This window comes from Amblyomma mixtum, chromosome 3, assembly GCF_055824585.1.
Source record: "Amblyomma mixtum isolate Tamu chromosome 3, ASM5582458v1, whole genome shotgun sequence".
In the NCBI taxonomy this organism is placed as follows: Eukaryota; Metazoa; Arthropoda; class Arachnida; order Ixodida; family Ixodidae; genus Amblyomma; species Amblyomma mixtum.
Genome location: NC_143014.1, coordinates 192,215,186 through 192,240,273, shown reverse-complemented (window position 1 = coordinate 192,240,273; position 25,088 = coordinate 192,215,186). Strand labels below are relative to the sequence as shown.

Genomic DNA, 25,088 nt, shown 5'->3' with positions numbered 1-25,088 from the left:
ACCAATTAATATATTTTCTAATTTCAGTCATTCTACCATTCTACTTAGTTTTTTTTTTGCCGCAAATATACTACGTTGGCATTCACCACCGTACCTTGGCCAATCCCCCCGCGTGGGTATGTATCATGATTACTGTGGAGAAGAAGAAGAAGAAGAAGAATGTGATTGTTTGCGTGTTCTTCCCTTTGCAGGGCTTTTGCCGTTGGTCTTGGGGCGGCTGTCGACGTCTTCTCCTGGTCAGGGGAACTCCCTGTGGTAGGCCAGCCTTCCCCTGGGCGCCTTTTTCCGAGGTGACATCGCAAGGCCCCCCCGCCAAGCTCCGAAGCGCGGGTGAACATGGATTCAAGGAGGAACTCCGGTACCCCGAAGACAGCAAGCGGCGTCGTTCCCGGGCCAGCGGTCACGCTGCTACGACAATCACCGAAAGGCGGGCCAGCGTCGGCAGACTGCTCTGAAGATAAAAGCATGCCATCATTCGTGCTGAAAAGCACGCTTTCACCAGAGGCCCCGGTGTTCGTACCAAGGCATTTCAGAGTCCCTCTGCCACAAGAAGTTGCAGAGCCCTGCCCACCCTATCCACCTTCACCACAGTCACAGGACGCGAACCAGTATGCAATGCTGGAACTCATCAGCTTCATTGACGACGTCACGCTGTGTCCTGCTGAGTTCGACTCCAAAATAGAAGACGTCACAAGCATATTGAGTGGCATTACCGACGCTGGCGGTCTCTGTCAGGTGGTCGACACTATCTTCCAACAGGGACTGAAAGAGGCTAACTTCAGGTATAGCGCGGCACGCCTGTGCAAACATCTTGGGAGCAACCTTCACATTCGAGGCGTGGAGGAGGACTTTGACCGGTGTCACAAAGAGTGCGTCAAGCGAAACGACTTGGGGTCCGGTGATTTTGACGACGCCTACCTGCGCGGGTTGCTGCTGTTCATTGCTGAACTGTTCTCTCAGATGGTGTTTCTGCGGAAGGCCCACTCCTACAAGGTGAAGCACCTGGCCGCCTGCATTCCCAACATGATGCCCGCGCTTCTGCAGTCGCTCACCAAGGAGAACATCAAATGCACCATCCAGGTGCTGAAACTTACTGGCGCCTGCCTGGAGGACTATGAGAAGGTGGGCTCACCCGAAACCGACTGTTGTGCCCTCTACAGTGTGTTTGAGAAGCTCTGCGAGATCTTTCACAAGAAGGACATTGACCCGACCGCGGCGCTGATGGTCAAGAATGTCCTCGAACTTCGTGAGAGGAACTGGGGCCGCTCTTCGTCGTCTTCGAGCTCCGCATCGGCTGGCCAGGCGGATGACAGCCTTCCGATTACTTGTGGTCCCGACGGCGTGCCGGTCTCCAGTGAAGAGGAGAGGTTTATCCAAGAGGTCCTCCTCACAGAACGGATGGGGAACATCGAAATGTCTGATGGAAGCGGTTACGCCACCAACTGCTGCAATGACGACATGGACGATGAGATTGCGGCAGCCTACGAAGAATTCCTCAAGGAATCGGAACAGTGAAGCTCTCTCCATCTCGGCAAGAGAGGGGACCAGAGTGGGTTGGCCGAGAGGTGCGAAGATGGGGAAGTGCAGGACAGTACCCAGTGTTTTCTTAACTGTATTTTTTCCTCCCTGTTTGTGTGAATTGGGGTTGGGGGGGAAAGTGTGGTGCCACTTTGTGCTTTTCCTTTTTTCTAAACAAGCTTTCTGCATCTCTTTCGCTTTGTCCACGTGACTCTTTGCCCTCAGCGCCGGGATTTGAAGGCGCAGGCTCCTTTCCCAAGCAATGCAACCCTGGGAAGCCGAGCACCAGGCCGGGGCATAGCTTGTACCCATTATGAGAAAACCGGTGGGTACCCGGCCGGCGGCGGGAGTCGAACCCACCACCTCCCGAAGCCGAGGCGGGTGCTCTGCCACGAGACCACGGCTGCGGTTCGTCCCTTCGGGTAGGGTCGTCACCAGGTTGAACAACCCGGATGCTGCCCAGACTGCGTTGCAGGCCATCTCACCTCTCTTCAAAATGATTTCTGACGTCCGGCAGTTCGGCTGAGGAGGCTTTGTGTGCAGATCGTCTGATCAAGCCTGTATTATAGATTTGCTGAGGTGTTCCTCCTCTGGAAATCACTCCGTGAGCGCTCCTATTTTCCCGCACTTGGCACGCTCTGAGGGTCTAGTGAGGGGTGTCGATTCCCGAGTTAGTCCTTCGGAGGCGTGCTTGAAAAAAGTTGCTAAGGTTTAGCTTTGGTTAAACATGGTAGGTTGCGTAAGCATCCATAGCGTTCCATTCGGGGTCATCACCGGTTGTAGACGATTCGGTTTCGATAGAGGCGCGGTGCGCCCGTCTAGCAGCGTCTTGAGCGCGCCGCTTAGCAAGGCGCTGTTCGCGTTCTTCATCTGTCTCCGAAGCCCGTTGTCATTTCCTGGTTTCGGCAAGCCGACGTAGCCTCCCTTTCTCTTTTCAGGCGGCATAACGATGGAGCCGGCAAGCGAGCGAACGCATCTTATACCCGCGACCGCGGTGGCTCAGTGGCTATGGTGCTCGGCTGGTGGCCTGAAAGACGCGGGTTCGATCCCGGCCGCGGCGGCTGAATTTCTTTGGAGGAGAAATTCGAGGCCCGTGTACTGTGCGATGTCAGTGCACGTTAAAGAACCCCAGGTGGTCGAAATTTCCGGAGCCCTCCACTACGGCGTCTCTCATAGCTTTATAACCCTGTCACACTAGCAAATTTAATGTCATTCGAATCGATTGACATTAGCACCTAATGTCATTAATCGACTGCTACACGGGAACATGCAATGTCATTAGGTTCGAATGACATTCGCCATCGAATGAGTTAGGGGAACTCATTCGCATTCGATCTCGAACCGAATGCGAACTCTGGACACCAGATACGCAGCAGGAACAGCGACGCGAAAAAATAATGTGCACACTGCCAAACCTAGAAAGTGCATTTATTTAGTTCTGCTAAAAAAAAAGTTAATGTTGGTGTGAATCTGTTCACACCAGGCTGTCGTGGATAGCTATTACTCTCGATCTCAGCAGCCTACAGCAGCGGCCGAGCGCGAAGCAGCGTCTTTCCCGCGACCGTCGGTCATTTTGGGATGCGTGATTCTTGCTGGCTGGCGTGCCATGTTTGTTAAGCTCGAAGGTACTTAAAGACGTAACTGAGCAGTTCACCTTTTGGAAGTCATTTCCAAGCTCCGCGCGTGTCTGCGCGCCGCCATGTCAGCCATTTTGTTTGTTTACATTTATCCGATTTGTGGTTGACTTTGTACTTGGCTTGGCTTTTGATGGCTAAAAGTGGTGCAGAATGGCCGCAAATAATAATAAATACGGCACACAAATGTTCTCACCCGCTTTTGAAACACTGCACAACAATTTCAAACATCTTTTATGCGCGCTGATGACGTTCGGTCGGACTATTGTTTTTTCTCTGATCGTCGATGCCATCATTTTCGAATGACATTACTTTTCTCCGTGTAGCACGGAAAGAGACCGAATGACATTCGATGCATCGAAAGCCATTAGGTTCGAATGACATTAAATTTGCTAGTGTGACAGGGGTATTAGTCGGTTTGGGACGTTAATCCCCATAAACCAACCAACCAGCACCTTATACCCCGTCTCCCTCGTTCTACAGCCTCCTCTCCACACTCCGCAGCTGGCGAGAGCGCGGCGAGGGCAGCGCCTCGCGCCGCCCTTCAAGATTGTGGGTTTCTAAGTGGACACAGGCCACCACCCACCGCGGGTTCGAGCTTCGCGCGAGCCAAGGGCCCCGATCAGCCGTCACCACCCACACACTGGGACACCGATGCAGTGAACTCAACCTCCGTTGGGAGGAGAGCGATTCGCCGCAAAGAAATAGGCCTCCAAGTTCACAAAGGAGACGTTTATTCACGTCGTCCTTCAGCAGTACACACACACTCAATCGTCACCCCGTCCCGGGGGCGCGCGAGGAGCAAGGCTCCGCTGCGCGCACGAAGCGACTCGAGCAATGCGCGCCGCTAGCACGCCGCTGCGGGAGAATGTCCCCGCGGCAGTGCTGTGATCTCTCTCTCGTGTCGACCGTTGGGCCGGTTGCGAGAGAGAGTGGGCAATAAACGCAAGGTACGCCTGTCGGAGGTCGCTGGACCCCGCTGGACAGGCTCGAGCCGCTGCAGGTCAAAGGACACGTGCGGGCGAGCTCGAGTAAGCACTGGTCCGAACGGCAAAGGCCGGCACGGACAAACAGTAACGTACGCACCTTACGCTGTCTCGGAGGGATCTCTCTCTAGGCCCCCGCTCGGACGGTCGCGCGGTGCGCGGCCGCCCAGAGCGGGTCCCGGATTCCCGCCAAAAGGCGCCAATGGCAAAGGCCCTTGGGGAGCCGGGGCGGAGCTGTTGCTAAATGACAGTGATTAGTCACCCAGCCGCCTCTCCACCGCCTGAGGCGGGAGCAAGGGAAAGAGGAGAAACAACGCGGGAAGCCGGAACAGCCGAGCAACGGACGGCGGAAAGCCAGGATTCCCACAAGATCAAACGTGCCTCGCGGCCGCCCCGACGCGAAGAGCTGAAACCGGTCGTAATATTGCTTTCGCAATAAAAATGTGGTAGTCCGACGTCAATCAAATTTAAATTAGGGAAATTGGTCGCACAGGGCAATAATTCGAAGTTTCCAAGAACGCTCGAAACGTGTAGATCGAGTAATAATGGCAAGCTGGATCGGTTTTTCCGATCGGTTACCCTTCTGTAGGATGAATAATCGGAGTGAACATATCTAATGGCGGGATTTTGAATAGTTTCTATGCTTTCAGAGAGGTATTCCTCATGTGAGTCCCAAATGGCGGCTGCATATTCTAATTTGGGGCGCATTATGTGCTGTAGGCTAGTAATTTTACATGTGCTGGGGCAAATTTCATTGAGCGTTGAAGAGTGCCAAGGGATCGGCTGGATGCTGCAGTGGTGTGGTTGATGTGTGTTGACCACGTAAGAGCGTCAGACAGGTGTAATCTGAGATATTTCTAAGCTTTAGTAGCATGTAAACGAGAACCACAGATACAGTAGCTATGTGGTATTAAGTTGGAGCGTCTATGGAAGTGCATGAACTTACACTGAGCAATATTTTAAACACAATTACCATTTTACATACCATATTTCTACCCCTAGTAAGTCACGTTGTAAGCTAATACTGTCTTACAACATTACCAGTTATACAACAGGTCGGTAGTTATAGGAGTGCAATTCGTACGTGATCATCGAGGTATCGTGGTCCTGCCGTGCCCCTACAGTTACTTTTGAGCGTCATGACTGGCACTATTATTCAAATTTAAATATTTGAGATAAATACATATGTTTTGTTAGTGTGTTTTATGGGAGTTTGACGTCACAAAGGGACTCGGGTTATGACGGACGTCGAAATAAAGGGCTCCGGAAATTTCAACCACCGGTGGTTCTTTAACGTGCACTGACATCGCAGAGTATACGGGCCGCTAGAATTTTTCTTAGATCAAAATTCGACCGCCGCGTAAATATATATGAATTATATAGGTTAATGTTTACGTGAGCAACATTCATATATAAATCATAAATAGATATGCATTACATATGAATATTGTTCACGTAACCGTTAGCATTAGAAGCGTGAGTAATGGTGTAACATCTTATCGTTCGCCAACGATTGTTCATCAACAAAGTGCAGGAAAATTTTTGTACAAGTAGAGTGTAAATAAAAAATCGTTGTTTTTATTTTATTTATTTTTTGGTACACGGAGGTCCGCCCCCCCCCCCCACCTTCCCCCCCTAAAGCCAATCGCTGGGACCGCCACTGACCACCCACAGACAAATGGCTTGGTGGAACGCCTTAACAGAACCCTGGCCGACATGCCCTCCATATATGTGGATGTGGAGAAAAAAAGGCCGGACCGTAACATTTCTGCTCGTAGTCCCGACACACCTGCGACCCGATATCGTGAGCGCTTGCCACACAAACCATCTGCCGGCCACCTGGGAACCAGTCGTACATTAGCAAGTATTCGACAGAGGTACTACTGGCCCAGATTACTTCTATCAGTGCGGACATACGTGAAAACCTGTCGCGACTGCCAACAAGACTCCATCCTTCAAACCCGCCGGATTTCTTCACCCCATAGCGCCTCCGAAGACGCCTTTGCAACAAATAGGAATGGACCTACTCGGCCCTTTCCCGAAGTCATCCACTGGAAATTTGGATTGCTGTCGTGATCGGTTATTTGACGCGGTACGCTGAGACAACGGCACTTGCAAACCGAACTGCTGTCGAAGTAGCCACTTTTTTCTACACAACATCGTGCTGTGTCATGGCGCCGCTGCGGTTATCATTGCTGACCGTGGAGCTGCTTTCACGGCACGCTTGACTCAGGCAGTCCTAGATCTGACCTACAGCAGCCATAGGCGTACTACGGCGTACCACCCACAAAGGCGGTCCTAAGGGGCGACCGCCCACCACCCCCTCTCCCCCGCCCCTTCTTAAAGCCTTTGCACATTTTCCCGATTTCCCGAACGTCCGTTTTCGGGCTTTCACAGGGCGAGATGTCATTTTTGACGTAGAAATGGAAAGCTTTTTCGTCTGTGATGCGTCAAGTAGTCCCCTAATTTGTACGTTCGCCGTGTTAGCCGCTGCCTTATTTCACTGAGTTCTACGTTCTACATGTTTAATTATTTATTTATTTATTTATTTATTTATTTATTTATTTATTTATTTATTTTAGTACCTCAGAGACCCCAAACAACGGGCATTACATGAGGGGTGGAGTGTGCAGAAATATCAACAAAAAACGAACATATTCTGTGCCATGGCAACATCAAGGTTCAAAATACAAATAAAACTGGTAAACAGCTCAGAAAATCAAAATGCAGAACGCTCAAATGCTTTCGAAAAGAAAGGAAAAACAAGACATTAATAAAAGACAGGAAGAAGCGCTTCAATAACGGATTAGAGAACAGTAAAAACCGCATAGTAAAACAAAGTGCAATAGGTCAACGTTAGAGAGGAAAGGTACACGAAAACCTAAAATGTGTTTAATGATTTAAGCTTATCTTTGAATGCAAGCTTATCTATTATTAGAGCGGCATTGGGAAGGCCGCTACAATCTTTTGCTGTTCGGATGAAGAACGACTGGGCAAATGGTTGTGTTTTTGGGCAAGGGTATGACACCTGTTGACTTTTTGTGAAGAGTTGAAAACAGGGAGTAGACGCTTAAGGGAAATGAATAGTAGAAACGATGAAAAAGGGCTAACTGGCTAGTTTTTGATGGTGCTTTAAAGGTGCACTGAAGAGGAATATGAACTCGTCTTCTTGCCGCTGAAAATCGACCTACACGTTCCCAGTATTCTTAGAAACTTCGATTTATTGCCCTCTGTGGGCTTTTCCCCTAATTAAATCGAATTAACGGCCGGCTCCCGCTTTTTTTTTAATACCCCGCATACGATGGAAGGAGTCGACCAACGCATGGAATGCCTTTCTGGCAGTCGCGTGGCGACCTTGATTTCGCTATTATTTTGTTTCTTTTAGGTTCCCGTGAACAATAGGTCTAGTCAGAGACTACATAGCTGCATATTAGGCCCACGGAAATAAAAATATGCGTGGACTCTTCGTTTTCGCCGATCACTACGTATCACTCCGCCGATAGCAGAGCGGTGATATGTTTTGCCGGGCTAGTAGCGTGTCCCACCAGGCATCGGGTCCAGGAGCACCGCCGCAGTGCCGAAGGAGGAAGGAACGTGGGCCGGGTGCTCCAAGGTCGTTCACCGCTTCGTCGTCTTCCTCGGCTGAGGCCCCTGGGTACTCGGAAGTGGCCCGTCAGGCCAGGTGGATTCCATATCTTGTTTCGAGGAAACGCCAAGGGCGAACACCTGCAGCGTCGTCACCTCGCTTCAACCGCTGAGGCCCTTGAATACTCGGAAGTGTCCAGAAGCGCATGTTGTCGGTCTAGTCGTTTCCGGCCAGGTGGATTCCATATCTTGTTCCAAGGAAATACCCCAAAGGCGGACACCTGCTGCGGCGTCACCCCGCGGTTGACAAAAGAGCGAGGCGCGGTTGAATGGCAGACGCTTGGCAGACGCTCGTCTCCGCAGGTGGCAGCAGGCGATGAGACATGTCACCCTGACAGATGCACACACACAAAGTCGCAGGGTCAATACTGCTGCCTTGGGTGCCGTTTAAGGGGAACTCCGGAAAACACGTCGTGGCAGTTAGGCAGAAGTGGTGGTACGTGGAATCCAAGAGTCGAATGCGTCCCTCGTGTTCGGTTCCACCTGTCAGGAGGTTGCATGGGAGCGCGTGCATGAAGAAAGACCACTTTCGCAGAAACACGCACTGCATCTGGGCATGGCCTAAGTGGAGACAGGTGTGACGGGAACACACAAAGAGAGTTGGGGGGGGGGGGGGGGGGTTAGAAACACAACAGCGGCAAGCCGCCACGGGACTGGCTGAAAGGTTGGTCGGCTCCTCCCACCGTTTGGTGGGAATTAAAAAAAAATTGGCAGAGGCTTAGCTTGGTTAAGCCCGGAAGGTTGCGAAAGCAAATTACGAGCAAGTTTAGCGACTACAGTAGTGAAAGGCGAAAGCCTGAGTGCTGCACGGAACGCCGGAATTAGCTTAAAGTGCTATTGAGGTGTCCACTAAACCACAGAGTTGGTAAGGCGCCTTTCCTTTCCTCCAAATCAACGCGGTCTACAACGCTGTCTATGTCAGAGCGCATCAATGAACGCCGGAATTAGCTTAAAGCGCTATTGAGGTGTCCAGTAAACCACAGAGTTGGTAAGGCGCCTTTCTTTCCTCCAAATCAACGCAGTGTACAACTCTGTCTATGTCAGAGCGCATCAATGAACGCCACAACAGAGGTCAAGCTAAAGGTCAAACGTGGAACCGCCGGGACGACGCTGAAGGCTCAAAACCTAGCGCAGTATTGCTTTCGCAGTAAAAAGAAATGTAATGTCAAGCACCAGAGCATGTTCACCAAATGCACAACCGATGTTTTTTACTCGCTTCCACTGTCCTGTCGCAAGGCCTACATAGGTCAAACAGGTCAATGCGTCAACGACCGTATGAGGCAGCACCGCACTTCGCTACAGCCAGGCAACACAGCAAATCTGTCAAGACATTGCTGCCACTGCAAAGACTGCACCCTTCTGTTCCAAAATGTCAGAATCATCGGCCGCGGCAAAACGCAGACAGAACGAGAAATCTTGGAAGCCTTCAAAATGAAGCAGTTAGGTTCTGGATGCGTCAGCGACAGCTCTGTCAGGTTCACGGCAAAAGAGTACAGTTTCATGAATGGGACATAGGTGCCACATGCTATCTTTCAACGCTTGATCAATTTTGTTCTTGTTGTTTTGATCTCGCGCATGTGCACCCTGTGCTGTTGTTGGCGATAAATGTAGAATATTTCAGTTGTGTTTCCAGCGTTGTCCTGTGTACTTCTCCTGCCTGTGAACGCGTCCTTTCCGCTGGTTTCCCACTTACAATGCACCAACTGGCCCAACAAGCTACGCTTCTTGAATACTTGGCTGATTGTTTGTCAGTTTTAGTCTCCCTTGAAACTTCACAAAAGATTTTTTGAGCCGTTTCCTGCGATTTTTTGTCTCATCTGCTTTAAAAGAGGTCCGTTTTGTTTGTTTTCCTGGCCATGCAGGTATTCATTCAAACGAGGTTGCTGATTACTTAGCAAGGTCAGCTCTTGGCGGGTCAGTGACACATCCCGTCCTGAATTTCAGTCTGCTGGTGATTTCCAGGTTTCAGTGCTTGTAAGGCTGTGTAAGGTATCAATGACGCGGTTGTGATGCAGTATTCCCAGTTGAAATTTGTATCTGTGCAGTTGTGTGTGGTCACCAACAAACCTATGTGGCTGATGAGGGGACGTTGAATCTTCAGACCATTTCCTCCTATATTGTCAAATGTTCGCACTTCAGAGAAAGATTTACCTGGAGGTCCCTCTCTCTAGGTTTGGGCTCCTGTTATCGCTGCCAGTGTTATTATCGTTCGTTGCGAGCTCAAAAGGATTTGCTTGGGTGCAATTTGTGGGGTTCTCCATGATTACATAATTGCAACTGGTAGGTCTATTTGCTAACTCTTTCAAAATTCTTGAAGCTTTTCTTTTTTTTTCTTCAAAATATTTTTTGTTATTTAACTTTAAATAATCTTCTGTCGTTTTTCATCGATACATTTTTCAAAATTCCCGCTTGGCTCTGATATTTTTGTCGTAATCGCCTACGCAAATTTCCTTGTTTATTACACTACACCGTGGCCAATCTCCCCATGTGGGTAAGTGCCACGTCTTGAAAGGAAGAAGAAGAAGAAGAGGATGTGCCATGGTTTAAGAGGAAGAAGAAGAAAACTGCCTTTCGAGGTTAGGACTCCCTTTGTCTCTACCAGTTCTGCTCTAGTTTGGTGCGAGCGCCACGGGATTCTCGTTAAGCACTATTTGCGGCTACCTTCATGATTACATTATTGCAAGTGGTCGCTTACCGTGTTAACTTCATATAAAATTCCACCGCATGTACCAAAAGCGTAATTTATTTTATTCTTCGCATATCTAATTTGTTTATTTTATTTAAAATTTCACCAATTAATATATTTTCTAATTTCAGTCATTCTACCATTCTACTTAGTTTTTTTTTCCGCACATATACTACGTTGGCATTCACCACCGTACCTTGGCCAATCCCCCCGCGTGGGTATGTATCATGATTACTGTGGAGAAGAAGAAGAAGAAGAAGAAGAATGTGATTGTTTGCGTGTTCTTCCCTTTGCAGGGCTTTTGCCGTTGGTCTTGGGGCGGCTGTCGACGTCTTCTCCTGGTCAGGGGAACTCCCTGTGGTAGGCCAGCCTTCCCCTGGGCGCCTTTTTCCGAGGTGACATATCGCAAGGCCCCCCCCGCCAAGCTCCGAAGCGCGGGTGAACATGGATTCAAGGAGGAACTCCGGTACCCCGAAGACAGCAAGCGGCGTCGTTCCCGGGCCAGCGGTCACGCTGCTACGACAATCACCGAAAGGCGGGCCAGCGTCGGCAGACTGATCTGACGATAAAAGCATGCCATCATTCGTGCTGAAAAGCACGCTTTCACCAGAGGCCCCGGTGTTCGTACCAAGGCATTTCAGAGTCCCTCTGCCACAGGAAGCTGCAGAGCCCTGCCCACCCTATCCACCTTCACCACAGTCACAGGACGCGAACCAGTATGCAATGCTGGAACTCATCAGCTTCATTGACGACGTCACGCTGTGTCCTGCTGAGTTCGACTCCAAAATAGAAGACGTCACAAGCATATTGAGCGGCATTACCGACGCTGGCGGTCTCTGTCAGGCGGTCGACACTATCTTCCAACAGGGACTGAAAGAGGCTAACTTCAGGTATAGCGCGGCACGCCTGTGCAACCATCTTGGGAGCAACCTTCACATTCGAGGCGTGGAGGAGGACTTTACAAACATGCTTCTAGACCGGTGTCACAAAGAGTGCGTCAAGCGAAACGACTTGGGGTCCGGTGATTTTGACGACGCCTACCTGCGCGGGTTGCTGCTGTTCATTGCTGAACTGTTCTCTCAGATGGTGTTTCTGCGGAAGGCCCACTCCTACAAGGTGAAGCACCTGGCCGCCTCCATTCCCAACATGATGCACGCGCTTCTGCAGTCGCTCACCAAGGAGAACATCAAATGCACCATCCAGGTGCTGAAACTTACTGGCGCCTGCCTGGAGGACTATGAGAAGGTGGGCTCACCCGAAACCGACTGTTGTGCCCTCGACAGTGTGTTTGAGAAGCTCTGCGAGATCTCTCACAAGAAGGACATTGACCCGACCGCGGCGCTGATGGTCAAGAATGTCGTCGAACTTCGTGAGAGGAACTGGGGCCGCTCTTCGTCGTCTTCGAGCTCTGCATCGGCTGGCGAGGCGGATGACAGCCTTCCCATTACTTGTGGTCCCGACGGCGTGCCGGTCTCCAGTGAAGAGGAGAGGTTTATCCAAGAGGTCCTCCTCACAGAATGGATGGGGAACATCGAAATGTCTGATGGAAGCGGTTACGCCACCAACTGCTGCAATGACGACATGGACGATGAGATTGCGGCAGCCTGCGAAGAATTCCTCAAGGAGTCGGGACAGTGAAGCTCTCTCCATCTCGGCAAGCGAGGGGACCAGAGTGGAGTGGGTTGGCCGAGAGGTGCGAAGATGGGGAAGTGCAGGACAGTACCCAGTGTTTTCTTAACTGTATTTTTTTCCTCCCTATGTTTGTGTGAATTGGGGTTGGGGGGGAAAGTGTGGTGCCACTTTGTGCTTTTCCTTTTTTCTAAACAAGCTTTCTGCATCTCTTTCGCTTTGTCCACGTGACTCTTTGCCCACAGTGCCGGGATTTGAAGGCGCAGGCTCCTTTCCCAAGCAATGCAACCCTGGGAAGCCGAGCACCAGGCCGGGGCATAGCTTGTACCCATTATGAGAAAACCGGTGGGTACCCGGCCGGCGGCGGGAGTCGAACCCACCACCTCCCGAAGCCGAGGCGGGTGCTCTGCCACGAGACCACGGCTGCGGTTCGTCCCTTCGGGTAGGGTCGTCACCAGGTTGAACAACCCGGATGCTGCCCAGACTGCGTTGCAGGCCATCTCACCTCTCTTCAAAATGATTTCTGACGTCCGGCAGTTCGGCTGAGGAGGCTTTGTGTGCAGATCGTCTGATCAAGCCTGTATTATAGATTTGCTGAGGTGTTCCTCCTCTGGAAATCACTCGGTGAGCGCTCCTATTTCCCCGCACTTGGCACGCTCTGAGTGTCTAGTGAGGGGTGTCGATTCCCGAGTTAGTCCTTCGGAGGCGTGCTTGAAAAAAGTTGCTAAGGTTTAGCTTTGGTTAAACATGGTAGGTTGCGTAAGCATCCATAGCGTTCCATTCGGGATCATCACCGGTTGTAGACGATTCGGTTTCGATAGAGGCGCGGTGCGCCCGTCTAGCAGCGTCTTGAGCGCGCCGCTTAGCAAGGCGCTGTTCGCGTTCTTCATCTGTCTCCGAAGCCCGTTGTCATTTCCTCGCTTCGGCAAGCCGACGTAGCCTCCCTTTCTGTTTTTCAGGCGGCATAACGATGGAGCCGGCAAGCGAGCGAACGCATCTTATACCCGCCGCCGCGGTGGCTCAGTGGCTATGGTGCTCGGCTGCTGGCCTGAAAGACGCGGGTGCGATCCCGGCCGCGGCGGCTGAATTTCTTTGGAGGAGAAATTCGAGGCCCGTGTACTGTGCGATGTCAGTGCACGTTAAAGAACCCCAGGTGGTCGAAATTTCCGGAGCCCTCCACTACGGCGTCTCTCATAGCCTTATAACCCTGTCACACTAGCAAATTTAATGTCATTCGAATCGATTGACATTAGCACCTAATGTCATTAATCGACTGCTACACGGGAACATGCAATGTCATTAGGTTCGAATGACATTCGCCATCGAATGAGTTAGGGGAACTCATTCGCATTCGATCTCGAACCGAATGCGAACTCTGGACACCAGATACGCAGCAGGAACAAGCGACGCGAAAAAATAATGTGCACACTGCCAAACCTAGAAAGTGCATTTATTTAGTTCTGCTAAAAAAAAAGTTAATGTTGGTGTGAATCTGTTCACACTAGAGGCTGTCGTGGATAGCTATTACTCTCGATCTCAGCAGCCTACAGCAGCGGCCGAGCGCGAAGCAGCGTCTTTCCCGCGACCGTCGGTCATTTTGGGATGCGTGATTCTTGCTGGCTGGCGTGCCATGTTTGTTAAGCTCGAAGGTATTTAAAGACGTAACTGAGCAGTTCACCTTTCGGAAGTCATTTCCAAGCTCGGCGCGTGTCCGCGCGCCGCCATGTCAGCCATTTTGTTTGTTTACATTTATCGAATTTGTGGTTGACTTTGTACTTGGCTTGGCTTTTGATGGCTAAAGTGGTGCAGAATGGCCGCAAATAATAATAAATACGGCACACAAATGTTCTCACCCGCTTTTGAAACACTGCACAACAATTTCAAACATCTTTTATGCGCGCTGATGACGTTCGGATGGACTATTTTTTTTCTCTGATCGTCGATGCCATCATTTTCGAATGACATTACTTTTCTCCGTGTAGCACGGAAAGAGACCGAATGACATTCGATGCATCGAATGCCATTAGGTTCGAATGGCATTAAATTTGCTTGTGTGACAGGGGTATTAGTCGGTTTGGGACGTTAAACCCCATAAACCAACCAACCAACCAGCACCTTATACCCCCTCTCCCTCGTTCTACAGCCTCCTCTCTACACTCCGCAGCTGGCGAGAGCGCGGCGAGGGCAGCGCCTCGCGCCGCCCTTCAAGATCAAACGTGCCTCGCGGCCGCCCCGACGCGAAGAGCTGAAACCGGTCGTAATATTGCTTTCGCAATAAAAATGTGGTAGTCCGACGTCAATCAAATTTAAATTAGGGAAATTGGTCGCACAGGGCAATAATTCGAAGTTTCCAAGAACGCTCGAAACGTGTAGATCGAGTAATAATGGCAAGCTGGATCGGTTTTTCCGATCGGTTACACTTCTGTAGGATGCATAATCGGAGTGAACATATCTAATGGCGGGATTTTGAATAGTTTCTATGCTTTCAGAAAGGTATTCCTCATGTGAGTCCCAAATGGCGGCTGCATATTCTAATTTGGGGCGCATTATGTGCTGTAGGCTAGTAATTTTACATGTGCTGGGGCAAACTTCATTGAGCGTTGAAGATTGCCAAGGGATCGGCTGGATGCTGCAGTGGTGTGGTTGATGTGTGTTGACCACGTAAGAGCGTCAGACAGGTGTAATCTGAGATATTTCTAAGCTTTAGTAGCATGTAAACGAGAACCACAGATACAGTAGCTATGTGGTATTAAGTTGGAGCGTCTATGGAAGTGCATGAACTTACACTTAGCAATATTTTAAACACAATTACCATTTTACACACCATATTTCCACACCTAGTAAGTCACGTTGTAAGCTAATACTGTCTTACAACATTACCAGTTATACAACAGGTCGGTAGTTATAGGAGTGCAATTCGTACGTGATCATCGAGGTATCGTGGTCCTGCTGTGCCCCTACAGTTACTTGTGAGCGTCATGACTGGCACTATTATTCAAATTTAAATATTTGAGATAAATACATATGTTTTGTTAGTGTGTTTTATGGGAGTTTGACGTCACAAAGGGACTCGGGTTATGACGGACGTCGAAATAAAGGGCTCCGGAAATTTCAACCACCGGTGGTTCTTTAACGTGCACTGACATCGCAGAGTATACGGGCCGCTAGAATTTTTCTTAGATCAAAATTCGACCGCCGCGTAAATATATATGAATTATATAGGTTAATGGTTACGTGAGCAACATTCATATATAAATCATAAATAGATATGCATTACATATGAATATTGTTCACGTAACCGTTAGCATTAGAAGCGTGAGTAATGGTGTAACATCTTATCGTTCGCCATCGATTTTTCATCAACAAAGTGCAGGAAAATTGTTGTACAAGTAGAGTGTAAATAAAAAATCGTTGTTTTCATTTTATTTATTTTTTTGGTAGACGGAGGTCCGCCCCCCCCCCCCTTCCCCCCCTAAAGCCAATCGCTGGGACCGCCACTGACCACCCACAGACAAATGGCTTGATGGAACGCCTTAACAGAACCCTGGCCGACATGCCCTCCATATATGTGGATGTGGAGCAAAAAACGTGGGACCAAATTCTGCCATACGTAACATTCGCTTACAATACGGCCCTGCAGGAGACAACGCGGCTCACGCCCTTCCAGATTGTCTTTGGTCGTCCAGTTATTACTTATTCGGATGCCATGTTGCCCGTCGACCCTCAGTGTGACCGAGAGCCTGATCTTGACGTCGCCACTTTCGTTCACCGCGCTCAAGAAGCACGTCAACTGGTCAGGCAGCGAATACACCGTCAACAGCACGTCGACGCTTACCGCTACAATCTCGGACGGCGATTTGTTACGTACGAGCCAGGCGACCATGTGTGGGTTGTCTGAAAAATTACTGCGCCGATACTTCGGCCCTTACCGTGTTCTCCGCCGCATTAGCGACGTGACGTACGAAGTTTCACCGGCAAGCCCAGCCCGCTCATCGCGCAGACCACCGCGTCCGGATGTTGTGCACGTCGTTCGTATGAAGCCGTACCACGACCGTCCTGCTGATTGTATACTTGAGGCTGAGTGCCGCCGGTTCTGTGTCGTGATAACTGTGTTTAACCTTGCGCGTCTAACCCCTTCTTTTCCCACTGTGAAAGCAGGCTGCATCGAGGCGATGCAGCAGAGGAGGGAGCAATGATACAGCTCAGAAGTGGAGAAAGTAAAAGTGCTTCGCCATCTTGCTTGCGGCCGCTCGGCAGCCGGAGCAGTTCTCTCCCCGATTGTGTGGCGCGTAATATTCGTGACAATTAGATGATTATCATTGGTTGCTACTGTGTAAAAAGTCTGACACTGTCGTCCCATCCAGCTTTTTGTTTACTACTGTATATCGCAGAAAAGTCACTCGCCGCTTCCTCTTCCATAAATTCCTGTTGCCCAAAGCTAATACGAAGTATTCGAGTAGCAAGTGAATGTGCGCTTTTATTGGCTGGAGAAATTGTAAACAGAACTTCTCTTACTTCGCCACGCAAAATTTTACGTGATAACGTGTGTACTGTAGCCATTTACCATAGGAGATAATAAAGTTTATAACTCTTACGAACAAATTTATGGAGCTCCAACTTTGCATTTATTTTTTCTTCTGTATATAAGAGCCTTTGCGACTAGGACTAGACAGTCATCTTATATCAGTAAACACTATGATCATGCAGCCTGTGATCTTAGAGGTCAGATTCATGTATTTGCCATAATGCCTTACAGGCCCATTGTTCAACAAACTCTGACGCTCTAGAATGCGAAATTAAAATGTGCATTATAATGAAATGCATGTGCTCTGCGTTATTCGATATTAAACTATTCCCATTCGATTCGTTTTCGAAAAATCTTACATCAGCGCACCTGTAGAGACAATGCATACTCGCCGTAACAAAACGCGGATAACAGGTGAGACTAGCAGAATATGTCTCCATCACATCTCGCCAGCGTTTTGCCTGGCTAAACTTGCCGGGAAGATGACACTAGTCTAGAAGAGCACTCAAAGCAATGAGTATACGTATACTGCGTTTACGCACCACGTACGAGGGCTGTTACAATGAAATATGGCCGACTCTTTCACTCGCGAGAAACACGGAAGTGGCACCCTTTCTTGTTCTTCCGAGCTGATTTCAGCCTGCACAGCTTATCACAGCCCAGGACCAGGCTTGTTGTCTACGTGCACTTGGCACTCATTCGCTGTCTGCAATGGAACTGGAAAGAGGGCGCGCTGTCGCGCGACGATTATATACGATTTTAAATTACTTTAAACGGGTATAAGAGGCTCACGCATTTGAAGCAGGATTTCTGGGGCCTTGCTCTTTCCCGTCGACAATTTTTTGAGAGCTCTAGAGTCCGATTTCTTGGATGAGGATTAAGTTCAATTACCCGAGGGCGTCTAGGGAAACTACCCCTCGCAGGAAAGCTGACTGGCGACTCGCAAGCGTTAACATAAGCCAGACAGCGGGTTCCGAACCTGACCGACGGATTCAACCTGAAAAACGTCAGTCGACAGAATGAATTTTTTCACGACGGATCCCTACCAATGAAAGCCAAGCGCCCCGGAAGCGGATTTCCGTCGACAAAAGAGGTCATGGCGGAACTGTTTATGCGGAGAAAGAAACGTTACTGAAACGTTATAGAGAGGGAAAGCTCTGCCTGGCTTGCCGTCGGAAAAAGTGAGACGAATAAAATGCTTGGCACTTCAGCCCATTTTCTTAGAGGCGCAATACTGAGAGGATAAAATCCTACCTTTCTTTTGTTCCTTTTTTTTTTACCATTGGCGCGCGCCGGGGAGCCCATACGCTTATTGCGCTTTTTTTAAATGCGAGAGCATTACGTGGCTCATTGTGCGACAACCCCGCCGCCGCCAGAGACCCATGGCAGAAACGCGGCACGCAAATGACGTCATCACCCCTCCTGGAACAACAGGCTTCCGGCATCCCCACCGCCACGTGTACCCCAAAACGCAACTGAGGCGTCCACTGACCCAGGGAGCCAGTTACACTTTCTCTCGTCAGCAGCGAGAAAGGGCAGCAGCTTACGCCAACAGAGTCCCGGACTAAGGACACCACCCTCTACCTGTACTACAATAAATAGTTTCATAATTGCATTTACGCATCATAAAAATTGTTTAGGTGCCCCGTAATTTTTTTTCTCCCTCATTACCTTACGCTTTGGCGGTAACGTCCCCCTTTATTGCTAATCTTCCTACAAGCGGCCACACGGCTCCGTAACTTCCCCTGTCTTGTACAGTTCACGAGCCGCAGACCGCGTAGCACACCCGCACTTGTTGTTTGTATACCCGCCTGCGTTTAGAGCCCGCCAAGGATGGCAGAGGTTGCACTTGCGCGCAACTTCTGCCATCCTCGCGCAACCCGCTTGCACGCGACTCGTCGGCAGCCAGCGCTGCAGACGGACCAATTTTTTTTTGGTCCCGTCCGCAGACAGGATCGTACAAGGAAACGATGGCGCCCCTTGCTGTTATTGCCCACTGAAGGACTTCGCCTTGCTTCAGCTGCGGCGGCGTCAGTGCGCGCGTTGCCACTTGTATTTTCTGGAAGGGAAAAAAATATAAACAAACAGCTGAGCGTGGAGAAACGCACGCATGTTGGCGCGCGCCGGTCCATTGTTTTCCTCGAACGTCGCCCAGGATGGAACATGGACCAGAACGCAACGCACCGGGCTCTCCGTGCCTTCTTGCTGCCAGTGCATGCTTTTTTTTATTAGCGCTCAGCATGAGAAACAAGTACCGTGCAAGTAGTTTATCAGTCCCCAACTCGGCCGCCGACGGAATGTTTCCCTCGCTGGCGAGTCGCTGCTGCCAAGACGGCAAAAAGACGAGGATATATTCGCTGCTGCGCAGCGCAGCAGACCACACGATGCGTCACTCCGCCGGCGACTAATTCTGGGGGCAATAGAGCCCCCCCCCCCCCCCCCCCCCCCCCCTTACCGATGCGTGATCACGTGCGACCGCTTATTGCTCTCAGACGCGACCGGCTTGCACCATTACATTTTTCCTCGTCGGGCTCGCTTAGGACTCCGTCCCGCAGGGAAAACAGGCGTGACGCCAAGATTTCTTCTTTCCTCGTGATTTTCTTTCCATCACGTCACCAGTGTATACCGCAAATTTCGCTATTCAAGTGTCACCCATGTTCCTCACTTTATCCCATTCTTCTGCGTCGCGGCCGTCATGGCTCATCACAGACCCGACGCTATATAGCTATCTGCAAATAAACTTCCAAAATCCGAAGGCAAGGAGACGTTGACGCGAGAAAATTAGCACAAAGAAAAAACGGGACTAGAGAAGAGGAGACCAAATACGAGCGCTCGTGTTGTCTCATCTTTAAATCCCGTTCTTTGCTCTAATTCCGTAGCCATGGAAAGCCCACTAGCCCAACTCCATGCGCCGACGAAGTAAGCATTCGTTACCAGGTTTCATTTCCACTTCTTTTTTCTTCATTTCAAAGGGGGGGGGGGGGGGGGGGGGATAAAAGCATAACGCTGCTATTCATTTGATAGTCTAGAACAACGGATTTTGCCTTAAGAACAAACAGCAGGTACGTCACATAAAAACGTGCCCCTAAGAATCCTTTACTTTTCAGAGCCTCGTCCGGTTTTCTCATGAAAACGCTCACACTGCTCAGGTACCGCTCTCAAGAACTGACACCGCGAGATGCATGAGTATTCTTGCATGCAACCGTACTTTGGTCGATAAAGTGCCCATGTGTGAGGTATTGTCCTCTCCGCAACCCCATTTTTCTCCTTTGTCAGTGATGAAAGAGCCCTAGCGGTCTTCTCAGGCAAAGTGTGCGCGCTGCGGTACTTGTGAATGATTATGAGGGATATGAGCTAACGAACACCGATCCGTGCGCCGCGGAAAAAGAGAGTGCTTTATTACCCCTTAATCGCCCAGTGTCGCGAATTCGCGACGTCACGTTTCCACGCCCTGCACTCATTACTACATGGAGTCTGCACACAATGTTTTATTTTAACGTGTTCTCGATAGTCAGCGCTTTCTGACCAAATTTTTTGCAGTCACAGTGAGGTGTGAAGGATTTGCGACTTCAAGCCAGTGTCTAATGATTCCTCGTCTGACGACTATTGCGGGAAAAATAGGACAACAGCTGCTGCATAAAAAAAAAAAAAGTTTACCGTCTCTGGTTGGCCTTTCACACAACTCGGACTAGCAGCACAAAAGGGGCCGCAAAGTCAGGAGCACACACTGAACCAATTGTAGTTAGTAATTAATTACTTCAAAGTAAATCAGCTCACAATGCGTGACACTAAGCAAAACTAGTTTTCCGAACTACATTGGAGCGCATAAGTACTAAATTCTTTAGCCTTGTAGGGTGTAACGTCAAGCCCATTGTCCATGCTACGGCGTATGTGCGCCCGGTTACGTGACTAGCGCTTGAAAACGGAAAGAGGCCACGAGCGGTGTTTTTGAAGGCCGCGATCAAGGCTATATAGAGAAAGGTAATTTGCCGCTTACAAACAGACGCGAGCACTCAGCGGTGCCTGCACTCATTATGCCCGCACCTGTACTACGAAGGAGCCAGGAAAAGAATCCGCATTTTAAGGTGAAATGGACGAGAAATAAGCACTGTTTAATAAAGCGCATGTCCACATTGTTAACAGGTGGGCACACCTGAGTCAGTAGAAGAAACCCGCGTGTTTTGGCTGCCACTGATTAGAATTAGAACTAATGCTTCACTGCATTAGCATTATACCCCTGAACCATCAGGTTTCCTAACAGTCAACTTATTGTCTATGGTGATTTTGATACGCTTCATATCAGGTGGAATTCCTTGGTCGCAACTTGCCGCTACAAGACTCCGTAATACACCGATTAATCTGGCTGTCCCATTTGATTTAATTCAAGTTGTTAAGGTGAGGTGACACTTTGTTTGTCAAAAAAATTGCGGACGATTACGTTACTTCCTAATGCGAAATTTGAGCGCAGCACATCAGCTGTTTCAGCTTTTCGATACACTGAGGCAAAGAATTCGAGCAAAACATGTGTGTACAATTAAAGACAACTTGTTATTTTTCGCACATATTCCTTCCTCAAGAAACACTCCGCTAACAGTTCTTGATTGTCATGAAGGAAGCTTTGTGGTCCGAGAAATAGATGGATATATGCTCGACTTGCTGCACCAATGACTGGTTCTCAAAGACGAGGTCTATGCAAGTATTTCGCGAGGTTGTCACAGCGCGTGGGAGGCGTTACGAGCGAGAGGAACGGGATGTTCTCACGCATAAGTGGTAAGAAATTCTTGTTTGTTTGTCTTTATATCTACATTGAAGTCCCCACCCACCCTGCCACCCTGGCAGGTGGCAGTTAAAAAGTTCGCTCACCGTTGTCAGCGCTCGCATACAGCCCACATCTCTCTCTCATCACCCTACGTACCTATAAGCGCGATTCAGGCGTCCACTGCTGGTTACAACGGACAACGGCGCCGGCGACGCCGCGAAACGCAGAAACGGGAGCCAAAGAGCTGCGCTCTAAGAAAACTAGATTTGCTGATAGAGCATTTCTTTAACTGGGTATGCGCGACTTCAGAGGCGCTTTTTTAATCCTTTTTCGCGGTCGCGCCGAGCGGGAAATTGCGAGTTGTCGGATGCTTTAGCTGCATTTTTCTCAAAACAGCATTTCTGGAAGTTTATGCTACTTTTTCTCGGCAACTATTAGGAGTAAGCAAAGAAAATTTTCCACAGATTCCAACCAATGCCTTATATATGACTGGTACCATAATTAGAAGCCCAAGTTTATTTTTATTTTATGAGTAAAAGAAAACATTCCTGGGTGGAAATGTTATTGCACCTAGAAAAAAAAAAGACATAATAAATCTATTTTTTCGCACCAGTCACGTAGAACAACAGATTCTACTCTCTTGGAAAATTTCAGCACTCCGTATTCAGCACATTTTACTAAAAAGGTACATTATAGAAAAAATAAAATTGGAGGGGCCGGACACTTAAGCTTCGCCTTAAGGGTATGACGCGATAGCTCAATGAGTTAATTCCCATAGATATATGCAGAAGGTCATTCTCTGCTCTACATTCATAGATCCCTGGGAGTCATCATACCCTTCCTGGCGTAGTGGCCACTGCGATTCCTGATGCTCCCAGCGGTGAGCCTTGTGCGGCCCAGGTTACTCTTCCCCAGCGACCAATCATTAATTTAACTGCCACCTGCCACGGTGATCAGTTTGCTCACAATCCGGTGGGCAGGTTGTGAAGACGCCGCAAGGCCACGTGACTAAGGTGGTGCACCTGTCTCCTAGGTTGCTTTTTTGGAAGCACCTGCCAGAGCCATGTCCGTGGTTTCTATAGCTCACAACGAAGACGTCGACAACGTCGACACCGATTTTTCTGGAGAACGGAACCTTTAACGCTATCGCGTAAAAAAAAAAAAAATATTAGACAAAATGTTAATCCAGTTTTTAGCGTTAATGCAAGCTGCATTATTTAGAAGATTGCGAGCAAATTGCATAGCCATACCTTTCATTAGTATTGTTCTACAGTCAACTTTCGAAAACCATTTTCGAAGTCTCGCCCCACCTTAATAGCGCTACCAGAGTGTTCCATCGTGGATCATGCCTTGGTCACAGCCGATTTGATGCGCGCAAGCTTTGGACGTGAAGTTGTAGAAGGCTTGTCCAATTATAATGCTGTCTGTTAATCTTTATGTTGCCCGAGATTCTGCACCTGTGACCCACTAAGACTGATTTTTTTTTAATTGGAGGTTTTCTTGATTGCCATAATTTATTTTTTCCGCGCACAGTTGAGATGTAGAATGAACTTGGTGGTTCTTTGCGACAGCTACCTGCCCAGTTTGTAAAGCAAGTATGTATTCTTTGCTCGTTCTACGTAGCTACTCCAGCAATGTATCAGACCTGAGACAGCAGTATTTGTAAATAAATAATAAATAGTTAAATGCGCGTCCCCCATTCTCATCATTGCAAGCATGTTTTAGTAAACCTGGTTCGGTTCTTCGGTTCTTGCCCGCAGCTTTTACGGTCTTTCTAAAATGTTTTTGTGAGATAGTTGTTTCCTTCTGCGCTCCATTGGGATTGCGACTGCTTTCGTGATGAGGGCAATTTTATCTTTGAAAGGGACAGAACCGACTTGGACGTACCACTGTGCTTGTAGGCTTTGCACTGTCCGCTTGTTTCCCAGGGCTATAACAGTAACCGAGCAGAAAGCTACACTCTTTCCTTCTTACTTATATTTTTGAAGTTCTGAGTACAGCTGAATCATGGCGACCTCCCTAAGTGACCCCGCTCCACTGCTCTCGGCTACAGAGGCTAACTATGTAAAAAAACTAGCAGTAGCTATATACACTCAACTCAAACAGAATGCATCATCGTTCACAGAGAAATATCTTCATAAAGAACACATGTACAATCTCCGGCATACCATTTATAACAGAGACAGGATTCGTACAAACTACGGAACACAAAAGTTAACATATCAGATTCCTGACTTCTTGAATAAGCACGCCATGGTTATGAATATCATTACTGACAGTTCTTCAGCTCTAGCCTTTAAAAAAAAACATTAAGACATTTTTTTTTTGAGCACACAATTTTGACTATTTCCTTTTTTTTCTGCGTTCCAAGTAGACACCAGATGGTTTTTGCTGTGAATGTTTTATTGTTCCCGCTTGTTTATTTTCTCCGCATATTACTGCATGCGATTTATTTTGGCTGTTTGTTTCCTCGCAGTATGACTTAGCCCTGTATGCTATGCTGTATTAATGTGTTCCTTTTATGTTGATCGAGACTTTGTTCAACGATGTGACTGTACCTGCTGTTGAGTGATGTGTTTGGGAAGGGGGGAAGGGGGCCGACACTGAGTCAGGCATTAATTTGCCTTTATGTCTGCCTCCTAGGCACCTATTACTGCTGCCTGAATAAAATGACTTTGACTTTGACTTTGAAATAACCCTCGCAGGTCTTTTTTCTAGAAAAAAAAAACGTAATTCTTGACTGTCACGTTAACATATCATGCCTTAACTGTGCGTTGTAAATCGTCAAGCGCCATTTTATTTCACTATTTCCGAGATGCTCCTGGCTTGGCGCTTCGGGAATAGCAAGAAGCTGGTACCAGGCAGGGCCCGTGCCGAGGAGCCCAACTCATCAGGTTCACTCGAGGAAAAAATTCCGATTCAGGATAAATTTCCTCCTCGGCTTGGCACGCCGATTTTAAGCCAGGCTACCGCGGGCAGTTGCATCGCATGATACTGTCGCAACGGGGAAGAGTGAGGTGCACTGGGAGAGCCCCTTGATGCGCAACCATTTGGAGGGGGAGCGAGAAAGAAATTAAGTTTTACTCCACGCCCAAAGCACGGATCGCGAATTAAGTGCGCGGGATTATCAGTTCGATACGGCATGAAGTGGTTGCAACACGCACAAAAAGCGGCCGCAGACTTGGACGAATTGTTGTAGTTCCTCTAGGAGGACGGGACGTAGTGGGGGTTAAGGAGGTTTCAAGGTAGGTATAGTGTGGAAACATCTGACTGCATCAGCATGCCCAGCTGCACGTCATTGTGGGGTAATTAAGTCCCCAGACACCCTGGCACAGAGCGGAACGAACGGGCTCATTATGCCCTCGCTCGCGACACGTCCCCGAACAACTCTCTCCTCTGACCGGATGAGTATGACCTCAAGGACTAGTGGGCCATGCGCCGCTAACACAGAAAACAGACTCTCGTCGTCCCCACTTCCACTTCCCATTCCACACTCGTCATTCATCGCGTATCTCCGACAAGCGCAAACTTATTCGTTTCCTTAAGACCAACCTCACATACTCGACCATTCACCACCCCCGCTGCCAAGCATGCAATGCCTATACTGACATACATTTTGGTCTTATCCACGCACCGCGCATTTGGAGCGCGTTCACAGTGCAGCGGGTCATATTTTTCAAATGCTGTACGTCGCCCAGCAGTAGAT

The 25,088-nt window shown here is 49.0% G+C and overlaps 1 protein-coding gene and 1 pseudogene across 1 annotated transcript; both read left to right on the top strand.

The window, feature by feature from the left end:
- The first annotated feature begins 316 nt into the window (after nt 1–316).
- LOC149353087 (polyadenylate-binding protein-interacting protein 1-like) lies at nt 317–1,515 on the top strand. The gene has a single exon (XM_089577277.1). It carries the CDS (start codon nt 337–339, stop codon nt 1,513–1,515), a length of 1,179 nt encoding a protein of 392 aa, XP_089433403.1. The 5' UTR covers nt 317–336.
- A 9,378-nt stretch (nt 1,516–10,893) lies between these two features.
- On the top strand, nt 10,894–12,107 carry LOC149353086 (polyadenylate-binding protein-interacting protein 1-like; annotated as a pseudogene).
- Nucleotides 12,108–25,088: the final 12,981 nt, after the last annotated feature.